Source organism: Trachurus japonicus, chromosome 9 (genome assembly GCF_045865225.1).
Source record: "Trachurus japonicus isolate A0001 chromosome 9, Traja_1.0".
NCBI lineage: Eukaryota > Metazoa > Chordata > Actinopteri > Carangiformes > Carangidae > Trachurus > Trachurus japonicus.
Genome location: NC_140915.1, coordinates 24,827,909 through 24,850,860, shown reverse-complemented (window position 1 = coordinate 24,850,860; position 22,952 = coordinate 24,827,909). Strand labels below are relative to the sequence as shown.

At 40.9% G+C, this 22,952-nt stretch overlaps 2 protein-coding genes across 2 annotated transcripts in view; one reads left to right on the top strand and one right to left on the bottom strand.

Moving 5' to 3' along the window:
- The first annotated feature begins 3,269 nt into the window (after window positions 1-3,269).
- Window positions 3,270-5,565, top strand: cmklr1 (chemokine-like receptor 1). The gene is made up of 2 exons (XM_085786835.1): window positions 3,270-3,371; window positions 3,504-5,565. The coding sequence occupies exon 2, from the start codon at window positions 3,526-3,528 to the stop codon at window positions 4,558-4,560; it is 1,035 nt and encodes a 344-aa protein (XP_085642961.1). The 5' UTR covers window positions 3,270-3,371; window positions 3,504-3,525; the 3' UTR covers window positions 4,561-5,565.
- A 1,419-nt stretch (window positions 5,566-6,984) lies between these two features.
- wscd2 (WSC domain sialate O sulfotransferase 2) overlaps window positions 6,985-22,952 on the bottom strand; it is a 35,951-nt gene continuing 19,983 nt past the window's right edge. The window contains exons 2-9 of the mRNA XM_085786834.1: window positions 21,443-22,375; window positions 18,008-18,122; window positions 15,605-15,789; window positions 13,185-13,306; window positions 12,921-13,095; window positions 12,021-12,185; window positions 11,731-11,931; window positions 6,985-8,923 (exon numbers count right to left, since the gene is read on the bottom strand). Of these exons, the coding sequence (XP_085642960.1) occupies window positions 8,571-8,923; window positions 11,731-11,931; window positions 12,021-12,185; window positions 12,921-13,095; window positions 13,185-13,306; window positions 15,605-15,789; window positions 18,008-18,122; window positions 21,443-21,836 (1,710 nt within the window). The 5' untranslated portion in view covers window positions 21,837-22,375 and the 3' untranslated portion in view covers window positions 6,985-8,570. The remainder of the gene's footprint in view (window positions 8,924-11,730; window positions 11,932-12,020; window positions 12,186-12,920; window positions 13,096-13,184; window positions 13,307-15,604; window positions 15,790-18,007; window positions 18,123-21,442; window positions 22,376-22,952) is intronic.

Sequence of the window (22,952 nt, the reverse complement as noted above, 5' to 3'; positions counted from 1 at the left end):
CTCTTCCTACTGTGCTGCGCTGCTGAACCCAGGGTGTAACTGTGCTCAGATCCACTGCACTAGATTTTCTGTGTGTGAATGTTATAATGTAAATTGTACTTTGTAGTGCCAGTATATAACTGTATTTCAATTATCCCTTGTAAAAAATGTTTTTTTGTTGTTGTAAATAGGATTAGGAAGCAGAATTGCCTGTAGGTCTTTATCAAAGTGCAAAGGAAGCTGAAATATACAGTATCCTTGGAGTTTCCTCAGAGGGTTTGCTGTGAACCGCCCTGAGAAAGCTAATACCTGGTTATTGTGCTTGTGCTCGATTATTTATAACCTCAACCTTCATTAGGAAATCCAATCTACAGGGCACTGACAGGTCTGCATGGCCTCCATGGTGAAAGTGATTTAGCTGAAATACATCTAAATAGGTCAGGTTGGCATGCTGCATGCAATTAGATAGTTTTTCATTTACCAGAGTGCACATTCTGCGGTGAATGTGTGTTGTTTTTTTCTGTCTCTAATTGGAGAGTCTCATTCATTTTTTGACAGCAGTAACATCCTCGTAGCGGAGTGATGCACAGACTGTCAGTAATACAATCTGCATTATCATCAACATTGTATACTGAATATTATATTCTTACAGTATTTAATATGTCTCAGATAGTTCAGTAACAGTGTAAAAACAACAAAAAGCAGTTGATTGAATCGTTGTGTTAATTATTCATGATTAATATCATTGTTTCAGAGAACAACAGTGCATGTCTGACTCAGCCACTTCATAGATTAGATTTACTGCTATTCTTTGTTTCAGCCAAGTGTTTTGAAAGAAAGGGCTACAGCGTAAGAGGGAAATACAAAAGGCAAACACATTAAGCATTCAGTGGTGGGATGCCTCTGCAGAGCCCAAGAAATTTTTCATAACATATCATTACTTGCAATATCAAAGAGACAGAAGATGAATTATGTGATATGTCTAGAAGCGCTTATTAGCACCAGCACACACACACGCACACACACACACAATGCAGAATCCTTTTATTAGAGGGGGATGTCAGCAATAGAGTTAATGTTGTGTATAAACTGCATTTGAGACTGCTTCATTCTCACTTTAAAGGCTCTGCACAACACACAGGTGTTTTCAGCGATGCTGGTCCACTGGATCTCTGCCTAGGTTGAAAATGACCAGAGTGATGTTGGGAGTTAGATCTAGTGATAATGTGAGCCCATAGGAGAAGGTAATCAAGAGGCCTCCACAGCCTAATTAATTAAATTCATGGTTTACAGTGACTGTCTAGGGTCTCTGTTATGGTAGCTCTTTACTGTGAAATATAGCAATAAGTGCATTTACGGACATTTAACTGTCTGAGACTAATGGTCTTCTAATGCTGTAGTTTTATTATTTTTTATCATCATGAAGCAGGTGACAGTTTAGGGTTTCATTTCATTTCAATTCATCAGTTTGTGCTTTTGTTGGAGGAAAGAACAAAGGTAGCTATAAAGATATATATTTTAATTTTTTTTTATTTTATTATATTGTTTGGACCCAAATATTATTGTGAACTGTTTGTTTCAATAAACTAACTTTCATAACCAACTAACAAACTAACTAGCTCAGTATGGAATTTGACGTAAATGCATTACTATGATAATATGACATTTTATGTATTTTTTCAACCTTTCTTTTAAAATAATGTCTTTATCTCCCTCTAACTAATCAGTTTTTTATCTTCTGGAAGTAACCTCCCCATCACTCCCTTTGCATGCCTCTGTGTGAGTGTGTGAGTGGGAGTAGGTGTGCAGGAGTCAGAGCAGATCCAGACCTGCTGCTCCTCATCACCATCATCAAACTCTCCAGAACTCTACACAGCTTTGTCACGACCGCACTGCCAGCTTGTAGCTCCTTGCTATTCTGCTTCAGTCCATTACCTACCGCCTGTATCCCAACCCCCAACCTTTGCCTCATCTCCCCCCTGTAATTTCAGCACTGGCCTCCTCTTCTTGCCTCGTTGCTGGACTCTGCAGCACCATCATCTCCATTACTATCTTCAGTAAGTTATCTTAATCTACAGCTTCCTCTGCCCTTTATCTGTGCTTATACCTGGGGTCACTATAGTTCAGAGACCTTCAGCAGTGGATGGTTGTGGTTGAATGAGTAAATCCGGTTGTCTGTTTGGATCAATGCTGCCTTCCTCACTCATGATAACAAAACAACTTCACTGAGCAACATCTGTGTCTCTTCCTCTTGCAGCTGTTCTTGCTGCTGCTTCCTCGAGGTCAGGAGAAACATGGAACGCTGTGAACGTTTGCATCTGCCTTGATGATAATGACTCCATGAAACAAACAGGACAACCATGGACGGCTGATTGAGTCAGTAATGATGGCAGCGCTGTTCTCTGACCTGTGTTTACAACAGCTGTTGCTTTTTGTCTGTGCTATTAGAAACATCTGCATTATCTGAGGTTGAAATATCAAATCATTGTGTTTACAGTGTGAGACACTCAACATTTTGTGGCCCAGCACTCTTTCCTCTGCTGTCTGTTTGAACCAACACATCTGGCCAATAACATGCATCTGGCAAAAAAAAGAGAAACAGAGAAAAGAGAAAGATTGCAGACTCTCAAGATCACACTTGTAATGTGCAACACTTTTCTCATCAGAGGGGTGGGTCAGTAGAAGTTTAGTTTAACACTTCTAACCAAGATGGGTGCTCACTAACCCAGAGGAAATGGCTCAACGCTTGCTCAGACAAAACTGTGGTTCTCATTTCAGCCTCGTTTTACACGTGAGTCATGTTTTTTCCCAAACAATATTTAAATCTGGATTATAATTCAGTGAGTGTGTGCCTATGGGGTTCTTTATTTGCTCAGATTAGATCAACCTGAGATGCATGAATCTAGAGGCTGGGATGAGAGTAGATTGAGTTCACAGAAAGACCGCTCTGATTTCTCTGCCTGAGAGCAAAAAGAGCCACAAAAAGTTGAGATAATCTAAGAATTAATTTAGAGCTCAATGAGGTCTCTCTTTAAATGAGTCGTTATATAATATTGAGATTTTGTGCACCTTTTTGTTCCTGAGAAAAGAAAACGAGAAAAAGGAGAAATAAGTCTCATTTTGGTTTCACATGGATTGAAAAGTTATTTAGAAGAAATTAATGAAAGACTACTCAGATCTCTTCTCCAATTTTCTTCTCCTCTTGGAACATGCAGATGCCTCAAAATGCAGTACTGAAAGCATTGGGGGGATGGAAGTGTTGAGAAACCATTCAGTCAGCTGATATTGGGTAGTTTGGTGTTTCTGACACATATAGAGGAAACAGAGCTCAACCCTGTCCACACAGCTCTGACAACCACAAAGACAGCAGCAGCAGAAGGTCTGTCCTGAAGGTATGCAGATTTAATTACTGTATGTTATCTGATTATATCAGATTTTTCAATTTTTTTTAAATTGAAAAATCTGATTATATTATTTGAAAATTGAATAGAATCATTTAAAATCATTTTCTTGTTCTTCCACAGAGATCTCAATACTAAAGGAACAATGGAGGATTATCAATACAATGACTACGACTACAACTACACTGAAGATTTGACTCCACACGAGGAACCAGTTTTTACTACGCACAAATCGATGTGTATGCACGAGGCCTTGTGTGTGTCTTTGCTGGTGGTCGGTGTCATCATTTTCCTGCTGGGCTTCATTGGGAACGCCCTGGTCATCTGGATTGCTGGCTTCAAGATGAACAAGACGGTCAACACCACCTGGTACCTGAGCCTCGCCATCTCCGACTTCATCTTCTGCTGCTTCCTGCCGTTCAACATCGCCTACATGGTGATGGAGGAGTGGATCTTCGGCTACTTCATGTGCAAGTTCACCTCCTCCGTTATGTTCCTCAACATGTTCAGCAGCATCTTCCTCCTGGTCGTCATCAGTGTCGACCGCTGTATCTCCGTCATGTTTCCAGTTTGGGCCCAGAACCATCGCACCGTTAAAAAGGCATCTGTTGTCGTGGTGCTGGCCTGGATTCCTGCTGTCGGTCTGAGCATTCCCTCTGTGATCTTTCGGGACCTTGGTTCCCACCTCGGTAGGACTGTTTGCCGCAACAATTATACCGCAAACCAACACAGTCACAAGATTGTTGCACTGAGCCGCTTCCTCACAGGATTCGTTGTCCCTTTCATCATCATCATCATTTGCTACTCTGTCATCATCTACAAACTTCGCACCAACAGGATGACTAAGTCTACTAAACCCTTCAAAGTGATGAGTGCATTAGTCGCTGCTTTCTTCATCTGCTGGCTGCCCTACCATGTGTTTGTCCTGCTTGAGCTGAACCCCCATAAGTACGACCACAATATTGTAGCTGCTGGACTCAAAATAGGCACCTATGTGGCAGCAGGGAACAGCTTCCTCAACCCAGTTCTGTACGTTTTCATGGGCAACGACTTCAAGCGGAAGTTCATGAGATCTGTGGTCTCAAACATGAAGAACGCGATGGGAGAGGAGTGCCGCACCACCAGCCGATACCTGTCCAGGTCCAGCTCTGTGGACGGAAGAGCTTCCACACACATCTAGAGGTGTCATTCATGTAGCAAGAAAAATGCTCTTTTCAAAGGTGCAGTTGATAAACAGGACAATTAAGATGTTAAATCAAATTTATACTGATTCACACTGAAAATGAGCATTATTGTCGCACTTTTCTGCTCTTGGCAGGATACAGATCTGCTATTCAACTGCTCACAAACTGAAGAATCAAGCTTGAGCCAACATCGAAACACGTACTTAGCTCAGTTAATGTTGCACCGCACGATGGGTGAAATCAGTCTCATATTGCAGAAATTGTGTTTTCAGAGTAGAATGTAATTTTGCAGGCACTTTTAACAGCTTTAACAGCTGTTTGTAGTTGTAAGTTTAGTTAATAGTAATAATAATAAATAAATTGGCTTTAAAATATATTTCAAACTAAAATGTATCATCATTATCTTTTCTCTTTTGACACATTTGTGATTGTTGTAAATTTAAGGAGAGGTGGACACACACATCCAAGTAAAAAAAAAAAAAGAAAGAAAGTTTTTTGTAAAGTTGGCATTGAGACGACATCTGAAGTGAAATGATAAGATGTTAAGTGTGAGACTAAAGTGACAATAGTATTAGCAAGAATTATTTTTCTCATTTTCACCTCACACGCCTGTGAAACCTCAACTGTGTTTCGCCTTTTAAAAAAGTGGCTGTGGTTGTTATCTCTGCACCACATCATGCAGCCATTTCCGTGCTTTTAGCATGTACATGAAATAAAATGGTGCAGATGGTTGGGGGTTTGTCAAGTAGAGGTTGGTGCAGTGCAGATAGTTATCTTTAAAATTAGAGAAGTAAAGAAATAGCTGGACTCCACTATTCATTGTCTAAACTCTTTTAGACAAATTAAATAACAACTCAGTATAGCAGTACACCGCACACAGCTGTTATTAGAAGTTAAAACCTTTTTGCTTTGTTTTTAACTATTTTTCATGTGTAAGAACTGTACAGTGAATGTGATTTGTGCAATAACTGTTTCAATGTTTTTTTTTCTGTCTATATTCTGAAATAAATTGTAACTATTACGACTTGCTCTTCGATATATGTTCTCTAATCTCAAATATTAAGGCATTATTTGCAGTAAGTAGCCTAAGTAAGTAAGTAATCCCCTCTTGAGAAAAGTATTTATTTGTAATTTATCTACAGTTTTCTTAACCCTAATTGGAAAACTGCAGTAAAGGTAATGAGTATACAGTATGTATTTTCAGTCAGAAAATGGGCAGCATCAAATATTTATTATTTCAGAGATACCTCAGTTGTAGTAGTACATTGTATACAGTACAGTTTTATCTATCACCCCTATCACCGCACACCAGCCACCAGAGTAGCTTGTTTTCACATATTTTCAGGCTTCACCAAAAAAAGAAAAATTAAGGCTGAAATAGAAATATGACGAATATGGTAGGCCTATACTGTCACATCTTCAGGATCAAAATGTTCCCTCCCCTGCGGGTGTAGAGACACAGTGAATACCTGTCATGCACAGACTCTCTGTAAAGTAATTTACTTCCTGGCTGCCCACAGAATAAGAGGAAATATATGAAGAATGAGAGTGTGGGTTTTTTTTTTTTTGAATGTTGAAACAGTGGAGGGCAAAGGGACTCCAAAGGTTACACAAAACACTAACGATGAGTCACAGTGTCACAGAAAAACCTTTATTCTTTTTTAAATCAGTATTTTTTTTGGATGTAAACAGCTTCCTTAAAACTCTCAGAACGAATTACTCAAGAATTGTCTTCAAACTCTGTGGTTCCCCTTCGTCCTGCAATCTCTCCCCTCATTGTTTTGGTTTTACAGTCGTCTACAGTCTTCATGATAAGCTTTTACTCTATACTTGTTAAGAGACAAGCATTGAGAGATTAGCATTAGCAGCTCAAGAACCACATGTTGGTTGAGCTCAAAACTGATCAAAATGTAGATTAATCACTGGACTATATTCTTCAGGTGGTCAGAAGCACATTTCTAATTTCATATAGTGCCATCATCAGGGTAAAAAAAACTAATGTGTCCAAAATTTTCACTGCCCCTCTGCTGGCTTCTAGCTCCGTGTGTAGTGCTAATTTGCAAATAAGATGGCGAATATACAGTAAGCACACTGGCACTGACACCATGAAAATATCAGCAGGAGTTAGTGTGTAGCTTCAATCATCACAGAGCTGCTAGCATGGCCGTAGACTCCTGAACCCTCCAATCTGGGCCATGCACAGTGGACCATAAAACAATCAATTTATCTAGTGTATTTATTTTGTTAGGAAATATTATATGTTAATCAGAGAGTCTGAATACTGAATAAAGCACTGCTTTTATGGCTTAATGTGTGCAGCTGAGGCGCCCGGGGAGATCCAGATTTTCTTTGATCTTCAAAAACACGTCACCTTTTAACTAGTCGTTTAATTTAGTAAAAAGAGTAGGCCATGGAGCTTATTTAATGTACTCATTTATTGGGCCTTATCACATTACATTCATTCCATAGAAAATACATTCAAATATAACACCTACGTTCAGAAAGTGCCTGCTTGTCAATGAAAGCGAGAGCCAATAAAGTTTAAAGCATGTGTTAAAAATAGAAACAGCTTCTCCCATTTGCTTGTTGCAATAGAAATATTTTTGATGTGTCAGCACACATTATAAAAATATATATTATATTGAAAATGGAAGTCAGTTAATGTTTTCTGTCTCTCGATCGCCAGTGTTTTCATATATACACACACATACATATACATATATACAGTATGTATATATATATTCATGTATGTCTTAATTATTTATGTTTATGCATATGACATAGCACATTGAGTACCGTTATAAGACGTGCTGTTTGTTGAATCTGAGCATTTTTCATACTTTTGTTAAGATTTTTTTTAATTATGAAGAGTAAAATTTTCACCAGCTTTAACTATTTCATAGCAGTCCTTACAACAAAGCAATAAGAAAAAAAAAAATTCACATTCAGTATGATGAACTAGAAATAAATCTATAACGATCACTACTCCTACAGGTATCCTCCGGTCTGCAACATGAATGTAATGCCTAATTCCTCAGTGATCTTTGGGGCAAGTGTTGCACAGCAAAGTGCTTTTTGGATTTCTGCATCAAGTCCAGTGTTTAGAAAATATATTCACTACCAAATTAGTCATAATGTGCACTGCACACCAGACATAAATAAATGTTGTTGAGATAAATCCTCTTCTCTCCTTGAGTCAGTGCCTTCAAGAGGGATTAGTCGTCTTCTTGAATATGAGGAGCTGAGAATTGAGTTCTCTTCATCATCAAAAAAAAAGAAAGATTTCTCTTACACACAGTAAGTTGAATAACTTACAAAAACTTGGAAACACACAGTATCATCATCCTCAGGTAGTTAAAGCCTGCATATTGCATTTTCCCTCTAACAAAGGGCTAAAAGTTTTTAGGTTTTCAATGAAGTTTGTGTATAAAATAGTTTTATTCTGTAACTGTGATAGCAGCGGAAAATGTAATGTTTTGATTTCTCATAATAGTTATTTCTTTTTTGCGCATAATAAGCTCATTCAACACACTGTGCGGTACTGTATATTACTGTGTACTGTGTTATATGTTTTCAGTCAAAATGTTTTTTTGCTGGCAACAAAAGTCAGATCTCTGTACCCACAGCAATTGACCTTCTTCTCATTAAGGCATGTGCACATGCCGACACAGCACATGTGCATAGAGCAGGATAAGAAGTGCTTTTTGCTCTTTTAACTCAGCCAAAGAGAAAAACAAAGCTCCCCAGTCAAAACTGTCTCTTGTGTCCATGCATGAAGCTGCTAAATTTCAGCACAGAAAAAAAAAACATGGGTAAAAAAAAATGAAAACAGGGGGGTAATACACTGATTTCATCTAACTACAGCTCCAGCCTATGCCTTTTCAGAAAAATAGTTAAAAAAAAAACAAAAAAAACAAACTACTTAAGTCATGTGTCCCTACAAAACATGGTGCAGAACCTGTTGAATGAATAGTTCAAATCAGTGAGGGGAAAGAGGAAACGTGTATCATCTTGGCATATATTCCTCTGGAACTCCAGACATGTTTCTTTTCTTCAAGGCAGCATCTACTGTTCTGATCAGTTCGTTGATGTTTGCTCGCATTTCACTCGTATATGGGTCATATTCAAGTTTTCGCAGCCCAGATCGCTTGAAGTTTCCATCTTTCTGGCCCTCAACGCAGAGCAGGCGGTCCTCAGAAACCTTCAAACCCAGAAACTGGACCATTCCCTTTAGCTGGGAGAACAGGTCTCTCTTCAGTTCCTCAAAGTGGACCACCTGGACTTTTTTCCCATAATTCAACCAGTCCAACGTGTGCGACGCCCACCAAGGGGCATAGTTCTTCACAAACTCGGGCCACTCTGCAGGAGAAACAAGAGCACACAAAATCATTTATGAAGGATATACAGGTGCTTGTTGTTTCAACAAAACTGATGGCACTTGAAACACACAATGTGAAATGTGAAGGCATGTGTGTAATGTTAAAGAATTACACTTGAAAAAGCTGCAAAGAGCCGGTAACAAGTTTCTGTAACTGCTATAAATAAGGCACGTTTATAAAATCACCACCTCTCACTCCTAATTATAGTGAAGTGTAGGAGTAATGTTTAAGAGCAGCTCTCAAGTGATCACATAGATGCTCAGGGCAGGAATTTCCAATTCTGACAGAAGGATTTACTATTTTTATTGTTTATTCTTTTATTTGTATGGAAACTTTAATAGTTTTCTATGAGCAGCTACTGGGGAGGATTTCTACAGCTGGTAGAGGAGGTACGTCGGGGAAACAAGGAAATAACAAGGACAAAATGCAAACAATCAAATTGTATTAGAAGTGAATGCTAATAAAATGAATTGCTCATTGACTGTTCCTCTTATAATTGGGGATACCTTTGGAGATGGAAATGGAGCAGCTGAAACAGGTAAAGGGAAGCTGCAGCTGTATCTATATTTACTTGGATAAACATAATTTCAATACTCTGTATGTACTGTATATATAGCGATATTGAAAATTAAGTTGACTTTGGCCTTTCCATTATAGCAGATTAATACATTTGTAAATAAGTCCTGACCTTGAAACAAAATGCCAAGATGAAATTAGGAAATAGAAATAGCCAACGAATCAACATGAGGACTGAATGAAGGGGAAGTGAGAGTCATGACAGAGAAATGCTGATGTCATTTAGCTTGCACGGTCTGGTGCAAGTGATGTCAGGCTGCATTAAGTCTCTGAAATGTCTGGACAGTTAAATGGACATTCTTGGTTGTCAATCAAACTGCAGAGGTTCTGCAGAAAAACCCTTTGCTTGCAACTTTTTACTCATTGATAATCTACTGGCCCATAAAAGCAGCAGCTGGCAGGAGCTGTGCTGCATTAGCGCGCCTCTTTACTGCTAGGAGAGGTTGTCGTTAAAGTTTAAAGCCTGCTGATTTCGCAGTGCTGTCTCAGAAAGCAATGAGGGAGGCAATTTTAGTACCAGAGTGGACAGAATATTATATGCTGGATCTAAAAAGCACGTAGCAAGTAGCAAGTAGCTGTGTAGAACGTGCAGAAAAAGCTGCATCTCTGACCACACCGGCGGCCCTCCCTCTTATCAGGCTTTTTAATAGAAGTAGAGCTTAAAATAAGACGATGACAAAATAAACTGTAAAACGAACATCCTGTTCTGCTGATCTTGGACTGAATATCAAATTTAGTTAAGATACTTATGTTCTTATTAGCAGAGGTTTGACTTCAGGCAACTTAAAAAAGGGGTTTATGTAAGCGCCTTTCACTAAATCCACCAGATAACACAGACTGTGCTTTGTAATATGACATGCCCTCCAAAATAAGTTACACTTGCCCCTGAGTTGACTTTATGGGGCCACACTGCAGGGCATCAGTGTCTGTAACATCATCCGAGCCCCACAGTCTCCCTCCGCAGAGGTGAGTGCATCAAATTGTACATGTGGGGCCCCGTACACAATGTCACACTGCCTCTCAGACCACAGCCTCTTTCTGTATTCGAAGTGGCAGCTGTCAAAAAGCCTTTCTCTGTACTGATGTCATCGCGTTATTTCCCCCACCAACACAAGGAGTAAACATTCATTGGAAATGGCAGGGCGAATGTGCTGATGTTCCCACAAAGAGAGACAACTGCTGGGTCGGCAACTCTCCAGCCTCTGGAAATTCGATTAAACCTCACAGAAAATTCAGAGAGACCACAGGCGGACGAGACAAAACCAGTTGCTATGGCAACCGAGACACACTTCAGTAGGTGAATGTGTTAAGAAAATAATAAATATAAAGCTATCTTGAAAAGGGGTATAATAAAATAGCTTTCACTGTATGAACGAAGAGTAAGTGACATTTCTACAATTACAAAAGAATGACATTTTTAATAACCACTTATTATCATTAGGTTGATACAAGAGGAATTTATCTTGACTAAATTGTGCTGACAATTCATTAACAGTTCCACATTGGAGGGTGACACACATGCACGTAAGACAGAATGTGGAAATCAATCACACAGCGAAATGGATAAAAGGGGACAAATTAAATCATCAACACTGGAACATCAGCAGAGCTCTGTTTTATAGTATATTAACATCAACTGCAATAGAAATGAAGCAGCTAATTATTTCTGAAAGCTTAGGGTAATTAGCTTTTACCTCTTGAGCATGATCTTAAAAGGAAGTTGCTTGGCAAAATTGTGTAACACAAACTCTCTCCACACACACAAAACGAAATATTGCTCTGTTCCCAAAGTTTAGCACCATTCAGGAATTGAAAAAAAACAATCGATCTTGTCATCAAATTCTCTCACAGGAGAAATGCCCAATGTACTTTTTTCAATCATGACACATACAGTAGGAAGAATTGCTATGGAGAATGAAAACATTGTGCATGCGCTTGTACACATTATATTTCATAATGTATCACAAGGGTCTAAGAAACAAGATGGTTTCATCTGATGGCACAACTCATGATCTCACCACACTGAGGGCTGATTAATTTGTTTCATTTCTCATTTTCTCAAAACAGCAACCTACACAGTGCTTGATGCACCGGAAATGGCTTCGTGCTGTCCACAAAAAAAACTTTTTGCTAAACCACTTCGGTTTCGTGGTCAAACCACTGTAGATCTCTTGGGTACACAGAAGACAACTTAAACAATTATTTGCTCACCTTTTCCTCTCCAGTGGGCCTGGGAGGCGAACCCGATATGACCGCCATATTTCCTGTTAAATTCTGCCATGAGGGCTTTGTAGGGGTTTCGGATCATGACGATGCTGGAGTCAAAGGCTTCGATCTCCTTCCTGCCGCTCTCATGTGTCTTAATGCAGATCGTTCTCCCACTCCGCCAGTGGTCGCGCTCCCCTTTAAATCCTGTAAAGAAATGATGTCCCATGTGAATACTTTTAATCCAGATTAATTCATGTGTTTGTGAGTCGTGTCAGATAAATACTAAGCCTTGCCTTTGTTGTACAGGGAGCCATCAAAGTAATAGCTGCCGGTGTAGAAGCCGGTAGCGAGCTCTATGAGATGGCGAGCCCAAGTGTTGCCAGCTCCGGGGAAACTGGCGAGGGCCACTAGCTGCTTAGCACGGGTGGGGAGAAAGTGTCGGTCCATGCAGCGGTTATCTAACAAAAACACAAAGATATTGATTTGTACAGAATAACAGAAATGTCTTCTGTGAGGGCGTCATCTTCAGGCAGTGCTTCCAGATTTATTGTGGCGTCATAACAGGCATTCAAATATTTAATGTTTAAATACTGAAAGGTTGTCGGCAAAGACATTTAGCGCAATTGGAGAAAAGGTCAAATACAGGCATGTGGCCATGTTATGTTGCTCACTGGCTTTTGTTTGTTGTGCATGGGTTAGATTGATTTATTTCTGTTCCCCAAAAATTGGGCAATATTGTCCACATTGTGACGTTAAAGTGGGTAAAGATGCTTGCTAAGTTAAAAAAAGACGGATAACCGAGAATGAGGAATCTGGATGTTTACATCCCACATGTTTCTGTGGTTTTGTTTCTCAGCTTTAAAAACACTTCTTATTAAGAGAAGCTAAGCCTCAGTAGTCTGTTGAACAGAGAAAACACTGCTCACAAAAACACATCGCAACTGACAGATAAAAAAAAGGAGTCTAATAACTGATTTTTTTTTTCCTGAAAATATTTCTTTACAAATGATTTTTTAAAAACACATGAAAAAATGTAAATAGCCTATATTAAATTGCACTAGGCTTAAAAACCAAAGCACATAAAATATTATGTGCAGAATTTACAGCACAGCAATGTGTTTTCATTAAATGCTGTTCACCTCATGTGTCCACCTCATGCTGCACACATGCCTGTTGTTCAGTTCAAACTTTACCTTGAACCTGCGTCTGGTACACCACAAAGTACTCGTTGTTCCCACAGCTCTCGAACTCTTCCCCGTGGCAGCGAATGAGACACATGTCCTCATCCTCCAGCTCATGAAGGGAGAAAAGCGGCGTCGGAAAGCCGCAGTGACATCGTTCTCCGGCCAACACGGCCAGCGATTTCTCCTGGAATACAGCTGCCGTCAAACACTGCAGACACACCCACATGTATAAATGTATAATGCATGCACGCACACATCTCAAAGTTCCCTCACCTTCTCCGTGCACATGTCCACACACTTGTCCACTGACATATTTTGGATGACTGTGCTGAAAGGAAGTGCCAGTGTGACATTGTCCGGTCGATGAAAACATCCCTTGAAAATGGCGCTGCCATCTGAAACAGACAGAAGAAACCAAAGTGTTATTCTTCAACAGGACAAAATTAAAAAAAAAAAAAGGAAACAGTGTGCTCCAGTCTTATAGTTGGTGAGCACAGCTCTCATCAGCTTGGCCTCTATCCACTGACCCCTGAAGAAGCGAGCCCACTGGGACTCTCCTCCGGCCTACCGAGGCTGTGACCCGCTAGAGGACTGAACCAATAGCAGCACTCACATCCCTTCAGTGTGTTGATGACCTTTAACCTCAGATCCTCTCTCCAGTCTGATGGATAGCCCATAAACCACAACAGCAGTCCACTGTTTCCACTCTTTCACTGGAAGTTGTGTTGTTTCATCCTTTGATTCTGTTATTGTAACTATTTTTGATTTGCTATTATTGCGGGAACATGAAAGCATAATTACTCTAATGAACAATAACAGTTTTTATCCTCCAGGCTTCTTAAAACAATACACCAAACAAGAACGACTGAAAAGGAAAAACGGTTTTCATTCACAGTTAGAAGTATCTCCCACAGCGCATCGCATCTTTAAAGGTTGAGAACTTTACTTTGAATCTCTGCTGAGGAAAAATCTAAACATCCATTTCACATTTATTTTGGGCTGTCAACATGTCAGCCCTGCAGATACACCTATGAAGTTATCTCGCTGTCAACAGACTGTTTTTAATAACAAAGGAAAGAAACCAGACACTTAAAGCCTTTTACTGTGACAGATATCATGATGAAGACAGCTTGCTTGCCGAAGCGTAGCAGAATAAAATATGTAAATGCAGCAGTGCGTCTGCGGTGCTCCATCTCATCTAATTGCACATTGCCGATACCAGCACCTCAGCAAGACTGTTGTCTGAACGTATTAACTATCAAGGCAGTGAGGCTTTAAGTAAAGGTTGCACTCCTTGTAAATTAGCTCTGGCTATGTGTGCACGTCTAATGTTTTATTTATTTTTGACCTTTTTTCTTACTTAAAGTTGCATTTTTAATGTCACAGCCATGTTTTCTTTACTCCCCTGCAGTATATCTTCAGTGCTTCCTGTTTCTATTACCCTTCTCTGCCCTCACATGTGGGGAAACTGAAATGTTTTTTTTGTGTGCTCCATTTACTTGCACACATGCAGTATTTCAAAGATATTTTATAAACAAGTTATAAGATGGTAATTCAATGTAAACAATGCATATGGATCAAAGATGCATACAAGATGAATGAAAGCCAGAGGAGGAAGAAATCCTCAGATGGGCTGTAACAACAGCGCAGCACATCAAATAAACAGAGAATGACATCTATGCTGTTCTGTCAGGGCAGCCGACAGTTGGAGGCCCCTTAAACCACAAAACAGCCTCCTCGACACTTTGTCTGCATTTCCTCTGTGATGTCCTGAGCCGGGCTCACATGACAGCGATCAGGGTCAGAGGTCAGAGCGAACATGAGCAGACTCAGCAGTCTGATGGGTGGCAAGCCAGCCAAAAAGCAGAAATGAAAATAATAACAAACAAACAAAACCGACCTCGACCAGGAAATCAGGACTATTTCAACCCAAGAGCTGCATAAATGTTCCGCAGAGATGTGCAGATTAACTCTCAGTCTTTTCATGGTGACACGTTATTTCTACGAATTAGTTGACAAATGGGAAAAGGGAAGAAGAAAAAGATGCAAGTAGTTACTTCACCTTGTAAAACGGACTTCCACGAATTTCACAGTAAAAAAAAGCACCAGCAGAAAGTACCAAAGGAAACTGCAATGTCTTTCAACAGGTTTTTAACAAACTAACTCAACACGCAGATCTCTTTCATTTTTACTAATCAGCCCTTCCTTCACTCGCTGCACTTCAGTTTCCCTGTTGGCAGGCAGCGAGCGCTTACGATGCCGACCACGACTGGCTGGGCTACGTAGGTAGCACAGCTCTCCGGGGAAGGAGATAAACACAACACAGCAGCTTGGTCCCTACTGTGGCATTAACCCAAAATAAAACAAATATCTTCCCTCTGAACTGCAGCAAGGCTTGTTATATTTCAGAGTTGCATCTACGTGTGTCAGTGTGCTCTGTGCTGCTGAGCTCTTTCTCAGTACGGTGATAAATTCAAATGTTCATATTGTTACAGTATCAAACACATATTTTTTTGTGGATAAATGATTATACATATTTGAGCCAATTAATGAAATATCAAAAATGCCCGTTGGGTTTGTTGAGTTTACTTCCTAGCTCTGGCAGTGTCAGTGTGTGTGGAGCAGCAGCACATGGTTGTAATGAGGCCGAGGGGATTTTTTTTGTTTTTTTTCCCGCTGAGTGTGGGACTCACAGCGGCGTGCTGACTCCTGGCTCAGCTCCAGCCTATAGATGGACAGTCTGTTGGCTCCTCCGCAGAGGTTGCTCTTCTCTCCTTTACACTCCATGTTGCATTCGCTCTCTGAGGCGTTGGGCGCCTGGATCTTGTGACCACAGTAACACTCAGCTCCAAACTCCAGGCCTGCGTACATATAACCTCTGGAGGAGACAGGAGAGAAAGAAAAAAACAGACGGCATCGTTAGTAAAGGAAGACTAAGAGGTTCAACTGATTTTTTTCTGAGCCTTCATTAGGTGCCTTAATCCTTCAGAGGCCAATACAGTTTATCATTTCAGGCAACTGGATAAGCTGCAATCAATACAAATAAACAAATGCACAGAGGATGTTGAGACTACGATGGAAACGCATACAAACACTAGTGTGAAATAACATCTCTCTCTCTTTGGTGATGAAGGATGAGAGAAGTTAGACATGCTGCAAGGCTCTAAGGCAAAGCCAATTATAAATGAGTGTAGTGTACTTGAAAAAATGAAAATTGAATCTATCACACAAGGCCTCTTCACTCCTTTCTGTTGCTTCATGGAGGATTTGACTCCCAAGACGCCTTTCGGATGCAATTAGACATCTAATACACCCCTCACACATAAATCCCGCCGGCTGTCAATCAAATCCAAACCTCTGTGTGCTGTTGCCCCTCATTTTCTTTGTCTGTTTTTATTCACCTGCTGCTCAAAGAGAGAGGAGGCGGGCAGGCTGCAAGAGGCGAGAAGCAAGAGGAGGAAGGAGATGAAAACAAGCATCTCTCTTCGCTCCTATTCCTCGCTCTGCGAATCAGTGATGGGTGTAATTCAATGCATTCGATAGAGCCGTCTCTGGTATTCCTCAGGGAGGAAAAAAGAGGTAAAAGGAAGATGGCGAGGTCGCACAGAGGGAGGCAGGATGTGTGGAGACAGGAGACTAATAAGGAAGATCCGCAAAGAGATAATGCTTTGAAAACTAGAGCATACATAACTATTTTTTGTGTCTTGACCCGATACAATCACAAGAAACTGACAACGTTGTCACAAAAATTATACAACAGTTCCTAGACCAAATGCACAAAAAATATTTTTCATTTCAAATGTATGCAGGAACCTAAATGTCAAACTTTCATCTGACTCTGACTAACATGCCATCCCAAAAATGATGGATACAAATATGTTGATGAAACAAACTGTGCTCTTGTGGGAAAGCTTTCATACGATCTTGGAACCAGCTGGTAGATATTTGGTCCCATTCAGCCACAGGAGCATTCGTAATGTTGGGTGATAACACTTGGCTCACAAGAGCAAAAACCAAAAAACATCCAAAAAGTGTTATAGCCAGGTTGGATCCGGTCCAGGCCTCAGGCAGGCGTCCCATGTGTCAACTCAGGCTAATTTATTTAAAATTTGTTTGTGAATATGCAGCAGAAAAGGGCCAATATCAGTCGACAGGATGTGAGCCTTAAAGTGGGCCCTGTCTTGTTACATAATCTCAAGGCCCTGTTTTGATGCTCTCACGACTTTAAAGTCTTGGTTACTTCTTGTGTTATGCACGATTGCACATTTCCAAAAGTATGAATTTAATCAAATTGCACAGAAAACCGGCATCCAGGTAGCACAGAACAAATCACTGTCAGTGCACAGAGAGTGGGCTTGTCTTTGCCCTAGGGCCCTGGAACAGGTTCATCTAACTATGGTTGGTCGGGGTTTCAGATGGGGGCTCAGCAGACCTGTCAAGTTTCTCCCCCAACAGGCTCAAACACAAGTTCTTCATGGACCGTGGGAGCATTGCTATGTTGCAAGAGGGAAAACAGCCTCTCCCAAACTGCTGACATAAAGTTGGAAGCACTTTGTTGGCTGAAATATAATTTTACCCTGTAGCATTAAGATTTCCCCACATGGGTGTAGCCAAGAGCCCTAGACTATGAAAAACAGCCTCAGACCAAAAGTATATACAAGTGTGTGGACAGAGGTGCCACAGACTTGCTTTTGGCCTTGGTGTATTTTATTTAGTTGGACAATAATCTCATTAGGCAGTGAAGTGTTTTTTTTTTACAATGATACCATGAGAAAACCAATGACAGGCCACTGGAGCTTGGTATCATATAACATTATCTTCATTATCACATGCCTAGTTCAGCCTAGTTGTAATGTGTATGGATGTTATACATGGATGTTAGTCATAGACCACTGTGTTGGTCAATAACTTGTGGTCACATCGACAGCATCACTCTGACTCTATAAAACACCACAAATAAAGAAGTGTCTTGTCATCACCATCAGGTTCACTTTTGTGAGTCTAAATTTCAATCTCAGCCTGTGAGAATTACTAGATGAAAATAAAAAAAGGGATATCTACTGGAGGAGTGTTTTTGTTGTCTGCTGCCATCATACCTTTCTGCACAGTTGTCCTGGCAACGGAATACTGTCATTTTTTTGTAGTCAAAAAAAGAAACTCCTCTCAGAGCTCGTTTCTGTGTGTTGTCGACGTAGCAGCCGATGTACTTTGCTGGGAAAGAGAAAAAAGATGTTCAGATGTTAGTCGCGTCGTCTACACAAGAGGAAACTTTGAAAGGCAGAATCCACACACAGTATATGTTTAGGTTTCTGGCATAATAATGCACCGCAGACAACACACACAACAGTGACAATCATTTTTGAGTGTCTAAACTGAACGCTCTCTGCAGCAGTATCGACTTCACGGGGCTTCACAGTGTAGTAAGAGAGGACATGAGAAGTCCAAACTGGGGCAGAATCTTTATTTATTTATAAAGACACATCCCCTTCTAGTGGACTGTAACTGTAGTAGCAGTCATCTCTCTGCATTTTTCAGAAGTGCGTGGGGGCTGGGCCTCAGTGAACCTCTGCAGAGGGATACAGCAGCTCTTCAACAGCGCCTTGCCTCTCATTAATATACGGTTCCCTGTTACAGCAAGCTGACTGGGCTCTACTGTACCTTTAACAAACAAACCTCTCGCCATCTGTGCTGTGCCATTACCCCTCTGAGCCTCTGTTAATAGCTAAATGGGGGAAGCATAGAGTCCTAGTCCCTGCATTACTTTAATTGTTATGGTCTAAAGGCCTGCATTTCAGCTGCAGGACTCAGCTATAATCTTCCTCCTAACTATTGTTGAGCTGGAAAATAATCTGCTTTATGGTGAGGCGGAAATGCTGATTCAAATGAAGCTGCTGATTTGAATAGCAAATTTTTTTGCTTCGCATGATATGAGAGTGAACAGCAGATGCAAATGATGTGTCTATGTTATTATTAGCCGGTGAGGTGTTCTCATTTTAACATATAACCTTGCCTCATAACCTCGTTGTACCCGCTGCATTGTGAAAACGGAAGTCAACAGTGTTTGAGGTATATTTATCCTCCAGTGTACTCCTGCTCTCCCCTCGGTACAGTGCGCCTCTGTACTGTGCTGCAAGTCTGTTGATGTGCTGCGGTCTGCATCTTATGCTGCAATATTCCCTGCAAATTGAAATTCAGGGCCAGAGAGAATGAGTGCATTTGCGGTGAGAAGAGGAGGAGGAGGAGGAGGAGGAGGAGGAGGAGGAGGAGGAGGAGGAGGAGGAGGGTGGGGAAAGGGGGCGGTGGTGGTGGTGGTGGTCTCTTAACGGTTCTGAATACGTTTCAGACTGCAGAGTAATGAGTGGTGCTGGATGTATAAGGGCTAACAAATTCTTTGAAGCTCTTAATTACTCTATCATCACGTTTAGCTGCAGTCCTGTGAGGTTAGCATTTCAGAAAGGGAAAGATGATAGGAGGAGGAGGAGGAGGAGGAGGAGGAGGACGACTGAGCCAGACTGAGAGACCCTCATTTGATCAGATAACCCAAAGCCTGAATGTGTACATTGTAAACATGTTTGCCTTCTTGGCTCTGAATGTGAACAAAAAATAGCTCAGCGCTGTAGCAGCTAGAAAAACATTGTTCTTTAACATTCGGGCCTGTAACGTGCAGCAGGGCGATACAACCGCACTGAGACTCAGACTTTCTGTGATTGAACCCACTTTTTCCTCTGCAGAGTCTGATCTGTCACAGCACTAACACAGACAGAGCAGCAGTCACTCACACTTAGTGCATGTTTCATATTTATGGGCAGTTAAGACTCTTCACCTGTCTGTACTGCACTCTGTGGAGGGAGAAACCAGCAGCAGCCCACGTAATCACAGTGGAGCTCCAGTAAAATCACAGAGCTATTTATGGCCATTCAGGGTCTATTTTAAGATGGTATGGATGAATAAACCAAAACTCCCAAACCGTTTAAATACTATCCAGACCAGGTATTTATCACTGAAGGTGGGATAATAACTGAGAATATTTACTCATGTGTTGTACTTCACAACATTTTTGAGGTAGACTATTTATCTAACGCTATATATCCATGCTGCTTTATACAAGTCCTCCACTGCATTTCACAGGAACATACAGTTCATTTAACATCTGTATTTAATACAAAGTAATTATATTTAGAACAACTTCAATCACCTACGTTATTATTATGCTGATTATATGTTAATGCATCAGTAATAATTGAAAAATTTAATATCACATTTAACACTCAGTAGGGAGCCATTCTGCATCGCTGCTAAATGTTATTTCCTTCAGGAGAGACGAGCACGAGTGAAACTGCTGTGGCGAGATGACTTTGGTTGCCCACAGGAGGTCTGTCTGAATACATGTTGGATATATCCACTGTGGACATTGTTTTTTAATAATATATGGTTTATCCAACAGGGCAGGAAGTGTTTGACAGAGAGAGGAGACAAACACACCAGAGATGAGAAAGAAGTGAGATAGCATTAAATGTTCATCTTCAAATTCTTCTAATTTGATCATGTTTCACGTGTGAGGGATTTTTGTGCCAGTCAAGGTCAAAGACATGAGCAGTTTAAAGTCATTTGTCGACCTCCTGCTGGTGTTTTCAAAACATTTTCTGATTTGATCAGGTGTCACATGCTGGTGAGGAGCTGGTATGTAAAACACTTTGTGTGTAGATAAACAGATTAGTGAAACATTAAGTCATTTAGCTGTTTAGATTGTGCAGCAGCTCCAGCTTGGCTGAACAAACATGTGCCGAGCGACACAAAGTGCAGCAACAGCCGAAACACAAAGGCAGAGATCCTTGCAGGATTCGCTCTGAGAAAAGACAGAGGACTTAATCATAATCATCATCTGGCTCCTCTCTCAGGAGAGTTCCTGCGTGACCAATTACAACTAGAAATTTCCACTCATTAAAATGGTGCAGTTTGTAATCAGAGATTACTTTGGATCCCTTTCATATTAGCAAGCCGTGTCAGTGGGACAAAAGCTGCTGTGTGTGTTTGCCAATGGATGTAAATGATAAATCAGCCTGCATTAAATGTTAATATCTGATAATTTCTTTAATATTTTAATTTGAAAACAATAGGGTTTTTTTTAGCCAATAATAATTGTTATAATCATAATTTACACAGGAACTCAGTTTCACAGAGTAGTCATTAAAATTGCAACACTGCAATTATTTTTGCAGTTGTTGGCACTGATGATTATTTTCTCAGCTGAAACTCGTTTTTTTCTTACTGTGAATTCTATTTATTCCTTTCGTGATCTGTACAAATGTGCACTGTGTTGATTCATTGTATTTAAACAGATTTTGTATGTGGGAGAAGCCCAAGGCAAATTCTAACCACCGTAGGCATAATTCAAATCTTATCTTTGATAATTCACTAAATCATTTGAGTTTCGACATAGTATGAGAAAACCACAGGGCGCAGATGTTGAATTTGAGAGGCTGTCTAATTGGAAACAAATGCAATAGTAAATTATAAAATGTACGACCCACCTCTTCCATCATCCACGTCTTTGGCATTGCGTCCTTTAAGAGCACGGTTCCAGTTGCTGGTGTAGTCTCCCCCCCTGCGCACCCTGTCCGGGCCCTCGCGCACATGAGTCTTTTTCATCCATGGAGGGCCGTACCTCCGGCCAGACCTGCGTGTCTCCTTAAACACTCTGCTCATGATGCCAAGCCCCCGAGTGCCTGACGCTGAAGTCCGGCTGCCCATCTCTGCAGCTGCCACAGAGTCCCGGCTCCCCCGACCTCCGGGGCCGCTGTCCCCGACAAAGCCAGAGTGCAGGAAGACGAGGCTCCCGGCGGTCAGGTAGAGGAGGATGAGGGAAAAGAATCTGACAGGTTTCCTGCGGAAATAGCGCTGTATCTTCAGCAGAGCCTTGGCCATGCTGGCTCCCCCGGCCACTTAGACTCACTCTCCTGGTGGTAAAAACTCATAAAGCAGAAGAATCAACACCAGCTCTCTCTGCTCCCACAGAACAGCCGCTCTGGGCACCCAGACTGAAATGAAGAAAGAGTAAACTCAAGTGTCTCAATCCCATGTGAAGGTCATCCAGACAATAACATGACTTTTCTCTCATGTGTGCCTCTTCAGTCTCATGACAGATGTGTTACACCTGTGCCCCGCGCAGCTCTGTCCATGTGAGAGTCCTCCTGCGTTCCCACCGACAGTCCAGCCCCGAGAGCCGGCTCCGGGGCCACGGCATGAAAGGTGAGTGACTAAGAGTGAAAGATGATCACTCAACAGTGCTTTCACTCCAGTTATCAGCCCACAGAGATGCCACACCAGCACCGATGTGGCACTTTCTCCCACGCTGTGCAGAAGGAAGAGGGTTTTATTTACCAGCTGAGCTGAGATCCCTTCACCTTTGTGCGGCCCGATTATTCACTGAGACGATGTGGGAGAGAGAGGGCGTGACTCACCATCTGCAGAAAACACATGCACAAAAAAAGAAAGAATAAATGCACAGCTGAGTAAGCTTTACCACACAGGCAAAAGGAGAAATAACATGAGCAGGTTACAAAAGGATAAAGTCGTAGCATCACCTGCAAGAAAATACATCTCCAACCTCTTGCTAAGCTTTAAATTAATCCAAAAAGTGTCTATCATCATGGACATAGAAACTCTCCATTCAAACAACATGACTGGTTTTCATTATACTGTAGTTACATGTAAAATTCTTGTTAATTACAAGTAAAACTGTCTTCAACATTTTCTCTTCTTTCAAACCATCATTAATGGGAATGCAGCAAGATAAGCAAAGAAAAAACAACTAATAGGATTAAAAGCAATTAAATATCTGAAAAAGGCATTGCTGTTGTTGTGCACCAAACAGCCTGAGCTGATTAACTTCAATGAGCTCAGAGTTGTACATTATCTGAAATAAATTAGGTTAAGCCAAGAGGGGGAAAACAGAAACAAAGTTCTTTCCTGTGGCATTTATACTGATGTCTTTGGGAACTAATGTGAGTGGGAATTGAAAGAAATTAAAAACATTATTCA

Bases quoted from the DNA above. Each gene is read 5' to 3' on its own strand.
- cmklr1 (XM_085786835.1), top strand. From the start codon at position 3,526: ATGGAGGATTATCAATACAATGACTACGACTACAACTACACTGAAGAT.